The 19,861-nt window shown below is 34.7% G+C and overlaps 1 protein-coding gene across 5 annotated transcripts in view; it reads right to left on the bottom strand.

The window, feature by feature from the left end:
* The window catches only part of LOC139982680 (uncharacterized), a 214,111-nt gene that overhangs the window by 19,262 nt on the left and 174,988 nt on the right, over positions 1-19,861 (bottom strand). Inside the window, exons 1-4 of one of the 5 annotated variants that reach the window (XM_071995720.1) lie at positions 10,224-10,698; positions 8,891-9,200; positions 4,845-5,123; positions 2,732-4,254 (exon numbers count right to left, since the gene is read on the bottom strand). In XM_071995720.1, the coding sequence (XP_071851821.1) occupies positions 2,732-4,254; positions 4,845-5,091 (1,770 nt within the window). In that variant the 5' untranslated portion in view covers positions 5,092-5,123; positions 8,891-9,200; positions 10,224-10,698. Of the gene's footprint in view, positions 1-2,731; positions 4,255-4,844; positions 5,124-8,890; positions 10,699-19,861 lie in introns of those variants that run through there. The other 4 variants (XM_071995721.1, XM_071995719.1, XM_071995724.1 and 1 more) reach the window with 4 other exon arrangements.

The raw sequence follows: 19,861 nt of genomic DNA, 5'->3' as shown, positions 1-19,861 counted from the left end.
ATTCAAGAGGGGTTTCAATCTCTGAAATTTTGGAGAGGGGTAAGATTTCAAGCACCATTTAATATATCCATGTCCAGCTACCAAACATAGGCATGGGATTTGCAGTGCATATGATTGGGCTGGGGAGAATGATGCTGGGCACATGATCAGAATTTATAACAGATTTCCATATCATTACAATGAAAAGCATCGCGAAGTGATTTTAAGTATAATTTTTTGCATTGCAGTATGCAATGCTCTGATATACTGATATGGACAGCACCCTCTATTCTATTTTTAGTGCTTTATGACATTAGGTAGACCCCCCTCCCCACAAAACAAATTATCATCTTACATATGTTCAAAATAGCCGGCGGGACCTCAACAAGAAGGCAGATTCTCTTTCTGGTCCATTTTATGGTATTTGTGGCCTATTCTATTTTGTGCAGGATATGTATGGGGAAATTGCAGCCATTTTGACATAAAAATATTAATGTGCAACATTGACGCTTGTGAACAACTGATTTTGGAAAATAATACATATTGCTAATAAAATAGAATGGGTTTGATGTAGACCCCGTGACTTTGAAACGAAGTTTAGTTTTCAGATCACTTCTCCTACTTCGGCTCACGGCCTATTATGGATTATTTGTTTTACAAAACTGAAAAATAATGCAACATTATAATGTCACAGTGATAACTATGGTGTCAGTTGATACAGAGTAACTCCAAAGAGGTCATTTATAAGCTGAATTTGTTTTCGACATGACAATATAAAGTTCGATATTTAATACACATGGCGTAACTTCAAACGCCTAAATGTTCACTGTTCAAAGTTGAAGAGCGCAGTATCACTCGAGATTTTCCTATTATTTTGGACATGGTCATATTAATTTGGACATGTATATATAACTTTGGATATTTTGCAACATAAAGTAACTAAAAGCGCCAAAATGTTCACTTCAAAATTGAAGTTAAATTTTACCCGCTTGTGTTACTTTTCGACACTCTTAATATATTGGACATGTTAATATAATCTTTCGACACTCTTATATTATTATGGACATAGTTATATTAGTTTCGTCATGTTTATTTAAATTTGAACAGGCTGATATTATTTTAGATATGCTTTTATTGTATTGGACATTTTTTAAACATATGGCATTCCGTATAAAACAGAGCTAATAAAGTAACGTAGAGTCCTATTTTTCCCGTACAAAGTGGTTTTACAAATTTTGTTTCCTAGTTAACCTATTCTTTTGAAGTGTATTTTCTAAAACTTGAAATCTTGAAATAAAGAATGTTTAGATGTAAGTCACAAGGACTGGGAAGTGCTATTATCCGGCAATCTGGTGATTTTTTGACAAAGCATTTCTTGCTACGCTACGATGGTGGCGCTCCCTTGGATAGTGTCATGATTGGTCCCTTTTGGGAAATGACCCACCCACTAAAACATTGTTAGAAAAGATTCTTGGCAGAAACGAACTTCAAAGCATCACTATGTTACATTTTGACGATATATACATAATGTGCCCCTTGGGATTCTAATCAGGCTACGGCCTTGAAGACCCACACATTTTTGTTTCAGTGTACCCCTTCTACCCAACATTTGTTCAAAGACTAATGTGTTTTTTTTTTGTTAGCTGGATGCGTGGATTTCTTTCCAAAGTATTGATCAATGTGTTATTGTTATTACCAACTCCCAGTCAATATGCTAAATAGGGTTTAACTTATGAAACAGGTTTGAACATGAACATGTCATGCTTATGATGAATTTGACATGTTGATTGACGTAGTGACATATTGTATTATTTCGACATGTTCATATGGAATTGTAACATGTCGATGTGAAATTGAACACATATTAACTATTATATATCGACAATAATTTATAATAAACGACAACATTGTAAAATAGTTAAACATAGACAGCGTAATACATGATTTAGGCGAAGAGTTTACAGCTACTATGGTTGTGTATGCCTTCACTTCAAATGTTATATTTTTTTCTCACTCGAAGCAAATAGGTCGTTACGTAATTGATCCTGGGTCACATTAAACCTCGAGCCCTCATGCTGACTTTCGTGACCTCGAGCTCTTGATCTACTGCCTGTCGACGGAGAAGTATCTCGGTATCAGACCCTCAGTACAACTGCATTGTGAATTTGATCTAGAGCAGGGGATCCGATACGAATCTGATTCTCGGCGCCTTTTCAAGTATGACGTTGTACATGTAAGGGTTGAGATTATATCAGATAAACCCATTCTATGATATTTAATGTAACTATTAAAGATGCAACTTAAATGGAAATACATGTGTACTCGTAATATCTTTCAAAGGTTTACATAGTTTATTCGGCTTTACAATCTATTAGTCTTCTATTTTCACTCTTTTTTTATTTCAAATTGAGGGATAGCTGCATAACATGATGGTCAAATTTGTTTCACAGTAATGATCTTAAGCTGGGCGTTCATTTTTAAGGAAAAAAGTGGTGGTATCGAATATAATTATTATAACGAAATCACATTGTGGATGGGTCCGATTAATGGAATATCCACAGTTTTAACACTAGCTACCGAATAACTAGAAAAGTCGAATAAATATTAGAGGTGTTGTCTATTATTGAACATGTTCCATTCGTTTTAATTTGAGCTAAAGCAAACTAGACACACCCATTGATATCGCTATCTTTTAGAGGGAAGAAGTAATAAATAGCTAATGTAATGGATAGATAAAGAAAGTCTCACTTACATCACATTTAGATGCAATATCCAACAGCTGAATAGAAGATCTTTGGAGCAGCTTTCCGTCCCAATTGGAGAAAAGAAACAACTTCGAGCAGATCTCTCTGACACTTTTCTTGATGTCATCATCTATCTCTCCAGCTTGTTCCAGGATGCAGAGTATGGCAAACTTATCACCGTCTTTTCTTCCCTTCAAGTATTCTATTATCTTGCTCCCCACTTTAGCGTCAATCCCACAGCTGAATCGATAGAGGTATTGAAGATCGAATGGATCTATTTTATCAAGAATTTTCTTCACCTTAGTTGCATTTCTAGCAGCAGCAACTTTAACTACTAATGCAAAAGATGCAAAATATTCACAGAACAGCTTGTGATAGAACCTTGCTTCGGTCTTCGTCTGTATGTGTTTATTAGCTGGAGTCATTTCATTTGTGACGTCAGCTACTTCTTCCTCAACCAAAATACCAACTAAGACATAGTGATCATAAAAACCTTGACCAAGTCGTTTACCGAGTTTTTCCCTACCCCATGATAGTTGTTGGTTTTCATTACTGAGGCCCTCAAACGCTACATTACTCAGTTCAGTATGCTCAATTTCATACTTACTCATGTGCTTCCTTGTTTGCTTATCCAGGGATTTCTTTCTCATGTGATTATGGAAACACTGTATCATGTGGCGAAAGAATTCTGTAACCGATTTGAAGGTTTGAAAATATTCCTTTTCGTGAGTCATGTGAGCAAACATAACAAAGAAGATAGGAACCTTGCATAAGTCGTCAAGTATCGGGTTAGCTTTCAAAGCGCGCTTAATTTCCTCAACAATCTTTTCGTCATCTCCAGCAACCGCCTTACGAATGTACTGATCACGTGCTTTCTTGTCAAATCCAACTAATCTCACTCGCTTAGTATTATATCTGTCATAGTCCTTTGGAGGATATCTGGTTGTTAAGGATACGTCAAAATGCTCAAAAAGGTCATTTGTAATGATTCGGTCTACGTCACTTCCTGTACGTCTGTCCTTATCAGGATACTCGTCATACCCGTCCAGAAGTAATTCAACAGAAGAACATCTTTCAATGATATTTTTAATATCACTGGATTTGATTCTCGGTTCGTCTGCTAACAAGAAAAGTTTGATTGCTTTGTAGATAGATTTGATATTTCCAAGCTGCCTTAACCGGAGAAGAATAAGAATCTCTACGTCTTTCATAGGTGAACCTTCTACGCCGTTGCACCAATCATATGCAAGCTGTAGGGTTACAGTTGACTTGCCATAGCCGGCCTCTGCCTCTACGATACGACGCTTGGATTTAATTCGGGAGTCTGTGAAGATATCTCTGTAAGAATCCACACGTACCCATTCGCAACCTTCATCTGTTGTTCCCCTAACTGAATAGAACTCTGTACCTCCTTCTAAAAATACCTTATCTACACAATATAGTCTCTCCTTAATGTACGGTATTGGTTGGATAGCGTCGTATTGTGTTCTATATTGCCTTTTCAAGGCATTTACTAAATAAGCCGTTTTGTCTGTGAAGGAATATAAAATTCGATTTTACGTGTGAAATTTACTTTTGATGACGTTATATATGTACATGCTTGCAGAAATAAATATAAAAATAGTATATGTCTTAAAGTTCTGAGGCTCATCCAAATCCTTATGCGAGTCTATCGAGAAGGTGGAAAACGTAACTTTTCCATTAGAAGTGCAACCAAATATAAGACCTTTGTGCTTACTAGATCATTTGCGAGTAGCAAAACACAACTCTTCCGGTGTTTGAAAATACGTGTGAAGGTAACCTTGATGTTTACGAACAATGCAAACTTCGGAATATTTGGAGATGTTACAGTTGTTGAATATATACTAAACTAAGAGTTCAGTAAAAACGAGAAGTTAATCTTATCATTCAGAAGAATAACTTGTAATGTCCCCTTTTATTTTATTTCAATTCTGATTTAGTTTCTGTTTTATTCTTTCTAATCAAGGGTTATCAAATATTGTCGTTTATATATGAATGAATGTTCTAATGTTGTGGAAGTATTTAAGAAACAAGGCTGAATAAAAGAAAAGGCGATCACATAATAATAGTTTATAGCAAAGAAATCACAGTAATTCTCACATAACAGGCCATGGTTATTAGATTGCAGCAATACATGAAACAAACCTTGCTCCCATGTAATTGTTGACGTCACGTTATCAGTTCTAACGACAAACGTGGGTCTTTCAGTTGACTGCGATGACGTCACAGAAGCTTGAGCAGCTTGAGCAGATGATGATATTGACGGTTCTTCATATCCAATGTCTTGTTCATCTGATGAATCCACCTCTAATGTTTTAAGCTTTGACCTAAGGTTTCCCATTCTCATGAAATGTCATCACCGAACTGTGTGAAGGATACCTTTGTGCATGGAAATATGGAAGTGTTCTATTTTATACGTTTTATTTGCAAAGCTCGCCCCCATTTGACAAACAGAAATGCTAGATACACAGTTTGGCAAGCGGGGAATTTTATTTGCACATTGCGTTATTTTTTTTTTAAATAACGAAAGCTTTTTCTTTCGGCGTCAACGCGATTTCTGGGTGATATTAACCAACTTGATATTGGATGATGACCAATTGTCTTAATGTAACCAAGGAACCAAATCTAACACTACCTAAAATACAAGTGGTATTATAAATGCACTAGAGCAGAAAACGAAACCTTCCGCATGAAGCTAATACTCGACCACTGAGTATACTTGTAATATACCTACTATCGATAAAAGGGATTTATTTTATCAGACCACTAGAACTTGTATCTGATTTATATGAGTTTTTGTTTACACAAGAGATACCTGCGGACTGACACGATAGGATAAGGTTAACTTTCGGAATTTCAGTGAATATACCTTTTTCGTCACTGTTGTGTTGTGGAGGGGCAGGGTGGAGATTTATGAATTATTGCTTTCGAATGAAGAAGTTTCGTTGTTCTCAAAAACCACAATATTGACCACATGCAAGACACAAGCTTAGCAAGACCTATAAGATAGAAGACCTATAAGATCAGCGAAAAGTTGCAACCCAAGGGAGTGTTTTTAATGCGAAGTTTATATTTTCTGTGAATGTTTTCTTTGATTCATTGTCAGATGTAGGCAATTCACTGGTCATGGTTTTTGTGTATACAAAGTTGTTGAAATCATTGCTTCATTTATACACATAAAAAGGAAGACATTACTGACCCCAGCAATATAAATATTTTTTTTGGGGTCAATTACACCACTCTTTTGCAAAATGATGTTTACCTTACATTTCTAAACATTTGCTATTATTAGTTGATATTGTGTACGATTAATGTTGACAAAATAGAATAAACAATACGTTTGAGTAATATCGCGATATGCATTTATCATGCTATTGTATCTAGTTCAATCGAATAAAATCCAAAATTAATCAAAAAGCCAACAGATATATGTCCTCAACGTTTCCTTATCTGATTTATGTTTATTTGTTTGTTGCAAACAATCGTTCATTGAACCGAATCCATTGAATGAGTATGACCTTTCGGTTTAAATCGTAACAAGTTTGTCAGACCTAGACAATGGGTATAGTTAAGGAGTCTAAAATAATCTCATTGAAAACACTGTGGGATATGTTTCAGCAATATATTGACTAACCTTTACAATGAAGGATTTATTACATTCGAAATTAATCGGCATCCTTTGAATAAAAGAAGTTCCAACAATGAACAGTGTTCATGCAGTCACAAAAAAGTCGACGTCTTTATAAATTGTAACACTGAATGCTAAGCGCTACGGAATATGGCGTACGTGACTTGCTGTCGACCATTCATCCCAGTTTGTTTGCTAATACAGTCCATATCGGAAATTTGAGATTCAATTGTTAACATTATAGGTTATGACTATATAACCGATAATAAACAAACAAAAACATTGTAAGGTAGCCCTTCATTTTAATGATTTGGAACTAACATAGATCACTGCCTCCGCCAACACTGTTAAATGCCGGGTTGGTGAAACGTACAAATTCTAGCAATGATTTATTTTCAGGAACGCTAGAATTACGCACAGTTGAGTTCTTAAAATATCCGCGAAACATGATTCAAGATAGCGCAAGAGTTATACAAAGACCAAACTCATCAGAAGACCCATTTGTAGTTTACTTCTGGAAGTTAATTCGAGACACGGCATCCGTGTCAACATGTAAATAGCATAACAATATTACTACATGTATATGTTTACTTTGCTGACATGTTCTTTCACTGGAATGTGAATGCCAGATCTAGTGATTTTGCACTAGGGAATAAGGCCAATATAAGCCTCCTATTGTTCCTGTCTGTAACACAAAAACAACCAAGTTTAATAAGCGGTATGCAGCTTGCAAATCAAAACACTATAGGAATGGTTATATTTGATGACATTTTGTCTGTCTAACAAACGGTGGGCGCGGGTTGCGATGAAAACCCGACGTTCGTATGTCTACACTAGGCTAAATTATGTTGAAATTGATACACATTGTTTTGTGCTGTCGTATATGGCAAGCCATGTGGGACAAACACCGCATAATATATCCGCGTATTAATACGAATATATACGCGTATTAATTTGAATATATATATATATATATATATATATATATACGCGTATATATTATTAGCCAATCATAAGTCTTGAATATATCCGCGCATTAATTCGAATATATACACGTATTAATTCGAATATATACACGTATTAAATCAAATATATCCGCGAATTAATTCGAATACATGTGGGGATTAAATCCAATATATGCACGGATTAATTCGAATACTCACGAAAACATATTTCCGCTTTTGCTGTGTACATACATCCGCGATAAATGTTTTCAGTGGCGGGCTATCGATATCACTTTAAAAGCCCAAATCGAAGCAGCTTCGTGTCGTCATTCGAATTAATACACGTATAAATTGCAATTAATACGTGGATATATTATGCGGTGTTTGTCCCACATGGCTTGCCATAGTCGTAAACCCATGCAACCCTCAAACACAATCTTGTTTATGTGGAGTTTAAGACAACTAAAAGTAATTTGAATTACATAGCTTGGCTTTGTGATAACGCAGATTGTAATCTCTAGTTGTTGTTTCTTAGATGTGTAAATATTCTGACCGCGTTGGCTATACCGGGAACGTCAAGCCATGTTTTCTAGAGGTGGAACTAACTTGAGCTAATATAATAATACAATCCTCTAAAACTTTAAGCAACTTGGCTACTAGAAACGGGTAACGTTATGCCAGGTAATAAGAGGACATACTGCACATTTAATGTTTCGGTGTCTTCTATGTCTTCGATGTATGTTCCCTCTCCGTTCCATTTATTTTCATTTATTTTTTTTTCTTTTGTGGTGGAAACAATGTAAAATGACATTGCCTGAAGACATGAATTATACCCGGAAAAACCTTAATGCCCTCTTTATAGGCAAATTGACTCCAACAACTTAAGTTAATGCATAAAAGCACTACTCGTATAAATGGGTGTCATTAGAAAGGTAATCTGCTGCTGAGGCAACTGAGTTATGTTATATTTTAATCGGTCAATTGTGATGTAATTGAACAGTTACTACAAAAATTACAAATACATCAAATAAGTAACGTATTTTCCTAGCAAGTATTCTAAACAATTTCACCAACGTTTAATCTCCAATAAATAGTTTGTTACATTATGATGATCGTATATACACTGATAAATTCCTTCATGTATCAGAGTCACGTCATTAATACGTAGTGAATTACTAGAATCAAGTGAAACAGTGTCTTTGTTAGGACTATTCATGCTTGGAATCCAATTAACAAACATAACTTCTCTTTCAAACTTCCAAGTTTAGTTTTGCCTTGCACCTCGACAATTTTCTAATATAACAGATTACAATTTTCCGTCACGATGAGATAAATACCCAAACTGTAGTGGATGCGGTACCTTATAACCGTAAGACATTGTATTTTAATGGCAAGGGACATAATTAAATCAATACATTTAATAAGGTGGACGACGAACAGCAACGAAGGATATCTTAATGCTTATATTTTTAAATATTCAAATGAGTTGATTTTTCAATTTAAACACTGTAGAGAATTGAACATACTATGGCAAATCAGATAGAAAGCATTGTGGTTGACGAAATAAATATTACCAAGAATATCTGTAATCTTAATAGAACTCTACGGAAGCCGCTTAGTGCTTCTGTGATGATGACGAATTATACGTTTTGTACAAAGTACGCACATTGGCTGAAGAAAAACAATCTTAGATATTACTCCTATCTGTATGTGATGCCGTACGAGAGCATTCACGAAAGAAGAATCAAAAACAGACGGATAGTTTTGCTCCAATTTATTAGGGGTTTCTTAGCCTTTACTGGGTGTAAGAGCCAGTAAAATATAGAAGAGGATAAAGAGAGGACGGTGGTACAACCCACCGGACGGATGCGTAAAGCTCTGAAACTGTTAATAAAAATATGAAAAGAAATCATAAGTATAAATCCATAAATGAAACCTCAGTAATCAACGGTTAATAAGACAAAATACCTTCTTGCATAATATATAGGTCTATGACACAACATGAATAATAAATGGCCATGACACAGGTATTTAACTCATGCATCAAACCTTAAACGATTCATAAAATAACACTTTAGGATTAAACAAGTAGTGGAGGTAACATTTAAGTTATGGTACGTCTGCCTCTAAACAACCACAATTGCATTCTAAAAACAAATTAACACAATTTTATATGACATCGTACCTATCCATTTCGATTTACCCTCGACTGATACAACGATTCATAAACTAAAACTCATGACCATAAACTGCAAGTTAATTTACTTTGAGGTACGGCATACTAACCTTAACTGAAAAATGCAGCTAAATAGCCTCCGAGATATTCATATAGGTCATACTATGACATCGTTGCATTATTTAGGATACAATATTCAATGCAATATTCAGCACAATATGTATATGGTGAACCAATACACTTAACGGTACATGGGCGCAGCCATCTTGAATATAATATATAATGTACATAAATCTAACGATACATGGGGGCCGCCATCTTAATAGGTGGCGCTCTTACACAACGACCTAGCACGTTATTACCACATACACAGTGTAAGGCATTTACAAACAGGCTCACACTGTATATACTTTAGACCTAGGCTACAAGAAATAGCGTAAATACGGTATTATAAACGTAACATTTGCAGCATCTACTAAATAAATTGAGTGTGATTTAGAAAACAATCATTTAAGTATAATTAGACATAATACGTACACTCTTCGTAAGCGATCGTTTACGATTAGCCTACAGGACTATTACACAGTGAGTATGCAACAAGGAAAGTAACGTTGCCAATACTTGACTAACAAGCACACGTGAGGACCACAATTTGGCTATATTTCACGTGAATGAACCACTTCTTAACTTAAAATTGATATTGGGTGATCAAAGTGAATATTTATATTTACCTTTACAGCTTCTCACATCCCGAATGTGATAGATAAAACAAAATAGATATATGTAGAAATGGTTGATTGCTTGATAACGTGATATTGCTACAGTGGTTTGACGGCGTGTGTGTAGAAACAACGCTCACGATAGCTAGAACGGAAGGGATGCTGTACACCAAAACAATACAAGCCATTGTTCTAGTGAGTGACAGTACAGATAAACAATACAGTCCACTGTGCTACGCAAATTGTCGGGTCACAGGTCAAACTAGTTGCTAAGGGGAGAGTTCATGAATATGGATTTCGCCACCTTCCCTCACATGTAATAACTTGAAAAAAACCGGAACACACCAGAACGTTACAGCGATCACCTCTAATCAATAGTATGCATATTATTAACTTAGTAACCATTGTTACCACATGGATTATTATGATATGCAAGATAGACATGATACAGATATATCATGTTGCATTCATCGGATAACTAGTTTGTTTTTCTAGTTAATTACCCATATGTCCATAAAAACTGAATAAATTTTGAAAAATATAAACATGACTTGGGCCTTGATGTTAATAAGTACCTATGTCCACTTTCTTCCACTCCATATTTATTTAAAAAATAACCAAAAGTTACACCCATTTGCACCCCTTTCTGGTGATTATAATGACCTTTTTGAGATTTACAGGTAGGTTTTCTGCAATGTATACTTTTAAAGTCTACTTTTTGAATTTTACAACCATTGACTTCTTTGAAAAAACAATTTGATATTAAATCGAAAATAGATTTGTCAAACATGATGCATCGAGGATGCATTTTGTATAAAAAAAATGAAAACATTTCTGCAGTTTGCCTCTAAAAGTGTTCAAAAAGCACACTGACCGTCGACTTCCATGTGAACCTCCCTCCCAAAACGTCCCAGACTCAATCCTCTTTGTGGTAGCTAATGATGAATGTATACATGTAATTCTTAATGTACTTGTTCTTAAAACATGACTGAGTTGCAAATTCGGGTTCCATTGGGAAGCGCATTCCATGCAGAGGATGCAGTATACGTAAGCTTAAAAACAAGGTAAACCGTTATAAGCGGAAACATCTAGACTGCCTTTTATTATGGTCATGTGTGTCACAGTGAAACGAGATGGAAGTGTTAAAATACGTGGGAGCTATATCGTTTTGCGGTGAGCAACACAGCATCCTGAACATGGATTAGTTCTGTTAATTTCAGCAGATTGAGTGAAGGAAACAAAAAAAATTATAGATCCGTGTGCAAAAAAAAAAGGTGCAGACATTTGAAACATAAGAAATGTCATTGACATACACCATAAAAAGTAAAGGTCACAAGGTGTATCCCTCGGAAATCACAAATGTTAGGCTTTATGATTCAGAATGGACTCCATTATAAGATACAAACTGCTTACTATTGGACAAAAGGCTCTTAATTCACTCTAAGCTAACACCACTAATACAGTATTGATAACGTTTCTTCAATAGAGTTGCGTGGTCAAACGGATCATAAACCTTATAACGCATTTCATAAATCTTACTTGTATAATAAAGGTCAAACCACCTTCAGATAGAACCATGTGTATTAAGTTGATTTAATTCGGGTGTACTCCTCCATGCCATAACATAATACAGCGATTCATAAATGGCGATCACAATCTGTTATTTGTTTTATTATTGCGATACTCTTGAACCACAATTTTGACTTGCACGACTCTATGATTTACTTTCTTACCGCACCAAGTTACGAACTAGTGAAAGAACAAAGAAAGGAAGAATCAAGTTACATATTTAACGATGATTTCTTCCGACTTATAATAATACACAAAACTGTTATTGTTTATTGCAATAAAATTTCACATGCAATACAATTGCTGAGCTAACACTTGCTATTTCATTTTAAAGTAAGGAATTCGTTTTGAGATATTCTGAGACTGATGTTAGCACTTAGCAGTCAGTAGGTTGTGGTGTACATTGATCTAAACTATTAAAAATCCAGTCAATATCCTCCGTCAACCCATTCAGTCTAACGCGTCTAATTTACATCTTTTGACTTATTTGTCCCATTAAACGTTGCCGATACAATAAAATATTGGTAAATTACCAGCTATTGTCTATTGCACAATTTCGAAATGGGATCATAAAATACAGCCGGTTCTTACTCGCAGTATTTTTATAGTCGGTTAGTACAGATACCTGTGATTATGTGTGATATAAAAGTGTTGTAAAATTGTAAAAGTTTGCACGGTTCGTGATTTATTACATCTTGTTCGCTAGTTCAAATTTACTTCCACAATTTTTATTGAACAGCCAGACATATAACGTTCAATTATGTTTTCAAGTGTTTACATTTGTGGATCTTTATTCCCATCGTACTCGATCATCTTACTGCACCAGTGTTGTAAAGGGACTAACGGTAAACACAAATAACATGATTACAAGACACTACTTTAAGTACCTTTACCCCCCTTCTGAGTGTTCGATAACCCCTGGGCGTTAATGAATCTTTCGGGGCAATGACCATAATGTTATTGTAGTGCGCATTTTCGCTACAATAGTGGGATTACTAGCCCGCTTAATCATCTACTTGGCTAGCTGGTAAATGCCAGCTGAACATTCACTCTTCATTGTAGTTGTATATGGTAGTTGTATATGTCAAAATCAGCAGCTTTAACAATGATTAATCGATAAAATGACCAGACTATCTTTGATTACATTATACTTTTGAGCAATACAGCTAGTTTACAGTGTAAAGAGACTTTAGGTGGAGTATGCTAAGTGCGGAACGAAAAACAAGAACTATAACAGTCTATAACACTAACCGCAAGGGGTAACATGTCAAGTCGTTAGTAATTCCCAGCACTGAATCTGTGATGTCAATTTATTTTGTTTCAGTCACATATTCAAAGTTCAAATTCGTCCTAACCATCTCATAAAATGTAGCTCAAAGTTCGCGAATGTTTCAGTGTGTAGTTTAAAATGAAATTCAAAGAGTGTAGAACAAATCCTGACATGTATTCTTGTTGGCTGCAAAGCTTTCTAATGATTGGTGATCAGCGTTTTCTGCAATATATATTCAGTTAATAAATGTGAACATTTTAAACAAACACAGCAACACGCGATCAATGATTTTATTACTGTAGATTGCCATAAAAGCATTGCCCATAAAACAATAAAAGCTGACAGAATATAAAAAAAAAAACACCAATGGAAGACGGTACATAATGTACACCAAGATTATACTACCAAACTTGCTTTTATTACCTCAGACTGCAACTGGTACCTCAAATAGCAACTAAAAGGTAGTTTGTGATATAGTTTGTTTTCTGTGTGATAGAAGATGGTATAGGAAGTGACTCGACGTGAAGAAATCAGAGGTACATGCCTCGTGTCTGATAGTTTGTGATATTTTGTTATCCTTTTTGGTTAAACCTAATGAAGCCTATTGTAATGTAGCTTAATAACTTGTGTAAATCCACAAACCGAGGCGCAGATTGCGTTATGATAACCTGTAACAAGCTTAACCAGTTAACCATTTCAGACCGATCCCACCCACCCCCACCACCCCACCAGTTGCTATGTAATGATTGCAGGTAAACACTCTTTAAATTTAATTACATGCCATAATGATCGGGAGAAGGATAGGTGAATTAATGCACTATATTATGTTTCAAGTTTCGTTATAGAAGCAACGATCCAATCAAAGCCAGTGATCAACGATCTAATAGAAAATAAAATGTACATGTGCGAAGGATCTTGGCAAACCTTTCAGATGTACAAGCCTACAAACTGATTCATGTTATACATATGTGATGGCAGACTACAAGTGTGAGCTTCCTAAAATGCAGAATATGTCACAGAAACAGCTTTCCATTTGATCATTATGTAAGAGCTTGGTTAAAGGTAATACATGGTTACGTATTTCATTCATATGGAACAATATGAGTCATACAGTGGACATTTCCAGTGCGTTGACATGAAAGTACTTTGTTTAACTTTTAGTCTCTTTAGTTACCGATACTATCTACTGTATAACAAGCTAGTGATATTGCAAGCTTCCCTGGTATACTTGTCGGATAATATTTACAAGTAAATGTGCTTTGATTGTTCATATAGCCTAGTGTATATCAATGCAGGGTTTGACTTCTATTCATTGTATGGATGAGAGACTAACTTATGTTGCCAGATTATATGTTGATATCGTTGTTAATGTGCATGTTTCTCGCCTCTAAATTTTAGCCTCTGATTAGAGCCACCATACAACGAATGTCTTTTCACGTTCCGTTACCTCGTTGTGAATGTACATTGAAATTATATCAAACCACTAGGGTTCGTGGACCGTGGTTATTATTGTTTCTTCCTTAAAATGTTCCATTTCACAGGTAAAACGAGATCAATACTCTTACGTATTTTTTCTCATTGAGCATACGTTTTGACAATTGTGATAGATGATGTTTGGATAAGAAGTATTATATTAAGGGAAGGAGATGGCGATATAGGAGGGTAACGGTACACAAAGACAGTCTTTACCTGGTGTATGGAAACCAGTCTAGAAGTTCGCTTTTAACACTTATATTCCATCCATATTATAGGTGTCCGGTTCACAGTTGCCAGAAACGTTGTTCCAACGTGGAACAGCAATTTACTCAATATTAACGTACCGATGAAGGGTAGTAGTCAAGGGAAAGGGACTGACGTCATATTTGAGACTACACGTGGAGTAGCAAGGACATTTAGTAGTGTGGAGAAGAGGCCGACCCCTTGGTATGATAATCTCATTCACAAAATATTATATACTTCTGGGCAAAGCATTGGATTTGTGTGGGGTATAATGACGTTTGTAGAGCCAAACAAATCAGCATATGTCTATACATTAGGTTAATTTGAGATTAATGTGTATACCCAATGTTACTAACCTAAAGATCCAGGCTTGAGGTAACAATGCTGAATCATGGTCGATAATAAATATTTCAAACAATATTGTTCAGTTTATCACCTCGTATCATCGAACGTCTGATAGTTAGTAACTCTGTCCACAATTGAGATTTTAATATGGTCAAACAATGCATAGAAATGTTACGCGCGTAGAAATGTTACATTTTTATGCGCGTTTTTCAAAACATCACATTACTTTAAAGGGGAAATAATGTCAATTAAAAGGAACCAAAGTCCAGAGAACACCACCTTGCTTATTTATTACACCAAGAAGACTTTTACATGCAAACCAAATGTGAATAGACACTCCTACAGCTGCCAAAGAAGTATTAAAAGGGGATTTTCAAACCTACAATTTGGCATATTAAGCTTTTATGTAGTAATATGAAATGATGTTGCATTTACAAAACAAAAAAACAAGTTGAATGCAAGCCATTCTTATTCTTACAATTTATTTAAGCATTATCAAATATATAAAACGTACACATTTGTTCGTGCATATTTATGTCATTATTCACATAGCCAACCTATTGGAAAGTATGTTAAAACCATCCAGCAATATTACAATAGGAAATTGATTTTTTTTTTTGCTGGTATCAGTTATGGGATATCAGTGAGATTTTATTTCTTTGCTGATAAATCAATAACTTCGATAATAATTTGTTAATGTTTACACTTAATATTCTAAGAATCTACAAAATCTGATTTTAGAAATAACTAGATCTCATTGTTTTTTATCAGATAAGAATCTTGAGCAGTACACTCTTGTGGTGTGCTAAAGTGTCTACAACCGGTAATCTGACATTAGTGCAATCTTTAAGAAAATTAGCAACTTGAATGTTAATGTTAAGCCATGCAGACTAAGATGTTTACGTTTTGTGCATACAATTCCACTGTGTACAATTAACATAACATACCTAAAATCAGATATTCTAAAATCAAAACAGCAGAAACAGTAACACAAGGTCACAAACATCAGTAGTTCAATATTTCAAAGTTTAGTTTTACTATTTATATTTTTCAAGAACAATCACATTTTGTTTCAACATTTTTGTAACAAATTACGAGCACTTTTTAATACAAAAAGCGAATCCCTCTTTGAGCCACTAAGGTTTTTAACATTGGAATAATAATGTATTAATTTTAAATTCCTCTAAGGTAAAATGCAAAACAAAGACACGGAATTCGTGGCAAAATATACATGAACAGAAACTTTCATAAACGACGAGACACGATTATTTCTTTACACGTTTTGACAATTTAAAAATAGTGACTTAGTCAATCGTCGAAAACATAAATGATGGTGACAAATAAAATAAACCAGAAATACTTGATTTTGAAAAATGTTTCCTTGTGAATATAATAACAGTATTTAAGTTTCAGGTAAGAAATAACCACCACGGGGAACATATAAGCTAAACACAATGGGGGAGGCGTTCACAGATTGCAGTCAACAGTGTTTTTTTCTTGTTTAAAATTACTTAAGGACAATGAAAAGTATTTATAGTATGTACATTCTATGTAATATGGTAGATTACGATCTCAAAAATCAAGTTATCAGCAACATGACTAAAACAGAACACTAATGTCATACCTATTATCCGAGAAACCGAGGAATATTTTAATGCTTTTTTAGAAAGAAAAATCCCAGAAGATACAGTTCTTAGCTTCAGCGTTGACTACTCAAGTAGGATTTTATATAAAATTAAAGTTTTGGAATTGTTCCACCTTCCATTCATGTGACTAAAAGACAATAACATCAATGTTTGTACAACGAAACGCAGAAAAGAGAATCGCATTAACAAATTACTCTTTAATCTTCACGCAACAACAGTGTCGGACACAAGAAGTTTCGCGTATTGATAAACCATGGTTTTAGATTCTTCCCTGTGTTTTGAAAGTGTCTCAAATAATCAATACAGTTATACGTGGCAATTGATGATAACAAAGTTAGAGTCAGTTAGATAAAATAAATCTAACTGTCTGGGTTACGCCACACGGGGTGAAGACAAAAGAGCTGAAAATGTACTAATACAACAATGACAGCGTAATTTATTGAAATAATTGATTTTCGTGGAATGTTATATCTTATATAATTTTGTACTTAACTCTTACTTTTATTGATATCATTATTTTATATATTATAGTTAATTCACTAGTTTTTCTATACTGAAATAGAACAACATTTATATGATTGAATTAAACATGACATGAGCAAGGCTATTAACAGTGCGTTTGACACTTTCCTGCTAGCATCGTTTATATAGTATCGGTGCATCACGTCCCTTCCGATGCCGTACGGTTTTTTGCCATTCTGATTGCCTGTGGATAATAACATATATTCGTCACTTAACATCGCTAAGCAATCAATCACCGAGTTTCTAAATATGTTACGTTCTTGTGCTATTGCATTCTCAGTTATTTAATTTCCAGGTTAATCATTTGCATTTGATTAATACTAAACGAGACAGAACACTTCGTGACAGAAAAACATAGGGAACAATTGAAGCCTATCCCCAACATTATCGGAATATTTTCACCTGAAATAAGATTTATGAGACACATTACAAATTACCGTGTGGAAAATAATTCACATTGTATGCTTCCTAATTATAATTTTGTGATAAATATTTACATAGGGATGTGTTCTGAAGTTCATTTGGTCGTCCATATAGTCTAGTGTATATCGTTGCAGGGCTTAACTCCCATTCACTGTATAGGTGAGGTTCCACTAAAATACTACTAGTGATCATGAACCGGGGCAATAATTGCTTCTATCTTAAAATATTCAGTTCATGTCAGTGTCAAAGACATGTGAGCATTGTCAGACATAGCTTAATATAGAACTCAAGTCCAAAATACGTAGCATATGCAACGTCTGTGATTCACGTTAAGCGTGGATATCGTTCATTCCGTTGAGAATCAAGAAGGTAACGGAAATTGTCATTTCAAGAAGGTACATTATATACTTTAATTAAGCCTACCTCCAATATGTTCGGAATATTTCCACCTGAAATATGAAATTACAAATTACAGTATGGAAAACAATTACCTTGTAAGATTCGTTATATTAGTTGTATTTTAAATATTTATACGAAGATATGCTCTGAAGTACATACAGCCTAGTGCATAGCATTGCAGAGTTTGCCTTCGATTCACAGTTCGCCTACTGCCATTATGAATGTACATCGACATTCCATTAAACTGTCACTTATGTTTGTGGACAGTGGTTATTATTGTTTCTTCCTAAATATTAGTACACGTTTGCAATTCTTTATACTTGTAGTTCATACTCTATTCAATTCCTCTTTTTCAGTTTCTGTTTGCAAATACATATTTCTTCAAAGCCTTGTGTCGAACGGAGCGTCCAAAAATAATATCCTCTAAGAAAATAACGAAAACAAATGTATTCCAAATATGATCTGAAACGTTAATAATACAATTTTTTCTGCTTCATTTTGCTGAAAAACACAGAAAATAGGGTTGAGAAAGTGATTTGAATCAGTAAGCGAAGGTTACAAGAATAACTGATAATCCAGGCTGAAGCTATGATTGATTCCTATCAGTCATGTTATTGCATATGAGCCAATCACAGTACTATTGTATATGATGGGAGTAATATCTATGACCCACTTGTTAATATAACTGAACTCATTGATGGTGGTGTTGTAAACGGTTGTAAATGTTACTAATTAATATTTTATTTATAATGGGATATATTTTTCTGCTTAGGATAGTTTTCAAATGCTATACGCCTTTGTTCATTCACCTATCAATCTGTTAGATTAGAAATAGCAAAAAAAAAGTATCCCTAACAAGTAATACAGCTATTTCATACACAGAAGCTTAATTAGCTACACAATTCAACAAGTTCATACAACGAACCCAATATTTGTTTAGTTCAAACAGTATTCAGATAACTATCTGGGAGATGATAACGTAATGATAATCATCATTACTGCATTGAAGGTCGTTAGTTTAATTATACCAGCACATGGTTATTTAACCAGTAGAAGGTAATTAATACATGACTCTGGTAGATCTGAAAGTTCTTCAGTAACATCCTATTTAGATTCAGTTTGGATTCGATTGGTTAAAACGTTAGCTTTAAAAGACTTGTATGAAATGGTAGCACTATACAGTGACATACTTATAATACTTACTTCTGTTGTGTACTCTGAATCGGTCAAAGGGACACCATCGTGCTGATGTAAAGAGCAAAGAAAACCATCCAATCTCTTCAAAATGAAGTAATTTAAAATGTTGGCATTGGGCGAATTATGTATTCCCTTCTAATATTCGATGTCATTTTCAAGTCAAAGCCCAGAAAGAAAATCAGTAGCGGCCTTCTTTTAATTCGTTATTATTAATAAATGCCATCATCTAACAAAGGATGAGTCAATTCGTAAGACAGGCAGATGTGATATTAACACTTGTATGAATGTATTATAGATGAGCATTTGGGCTTTGGTAATATATGGTAAATCAAATCAATAGCAAGATCAAGAGGGCAGTGGCTATGAATAGTCACAGGACTTTATGCCCGCCGGCCTGTAAAGAAATGAATACAAACAATAATAAGTTAACTAAAAATGGTTAACGTCGGTGCCATTCAATCATAAGGTCCCGAGTTAGAGTCACTCCAAGATTAATGTATGTCGTCCAGTTACAGAGTTGTTGACAATTGACAATTCATAATCATGGACGTTAAAATATG

This window comes from Apostichopus japonicus, chromosome 16, assembly GCF_037975245.1.
Source record: "Apostichopus japonicus isolate 1M-3 chromosome 16, ASM3797524v1, whole genome shotgun sequence".
Taxonomy (NCBI): domain Eukaryota; kingdom Metazoa; phylum Echinodermata; class Holothuroidea; order Aspidochirotida; family Stichopodidae; genus Apostichopus; species Apostichopus japonicus.
Note: the sequence above shows the minus strand (reverse complement) of the source record. Positions and strands in the feature narration are given on the sequence as shown.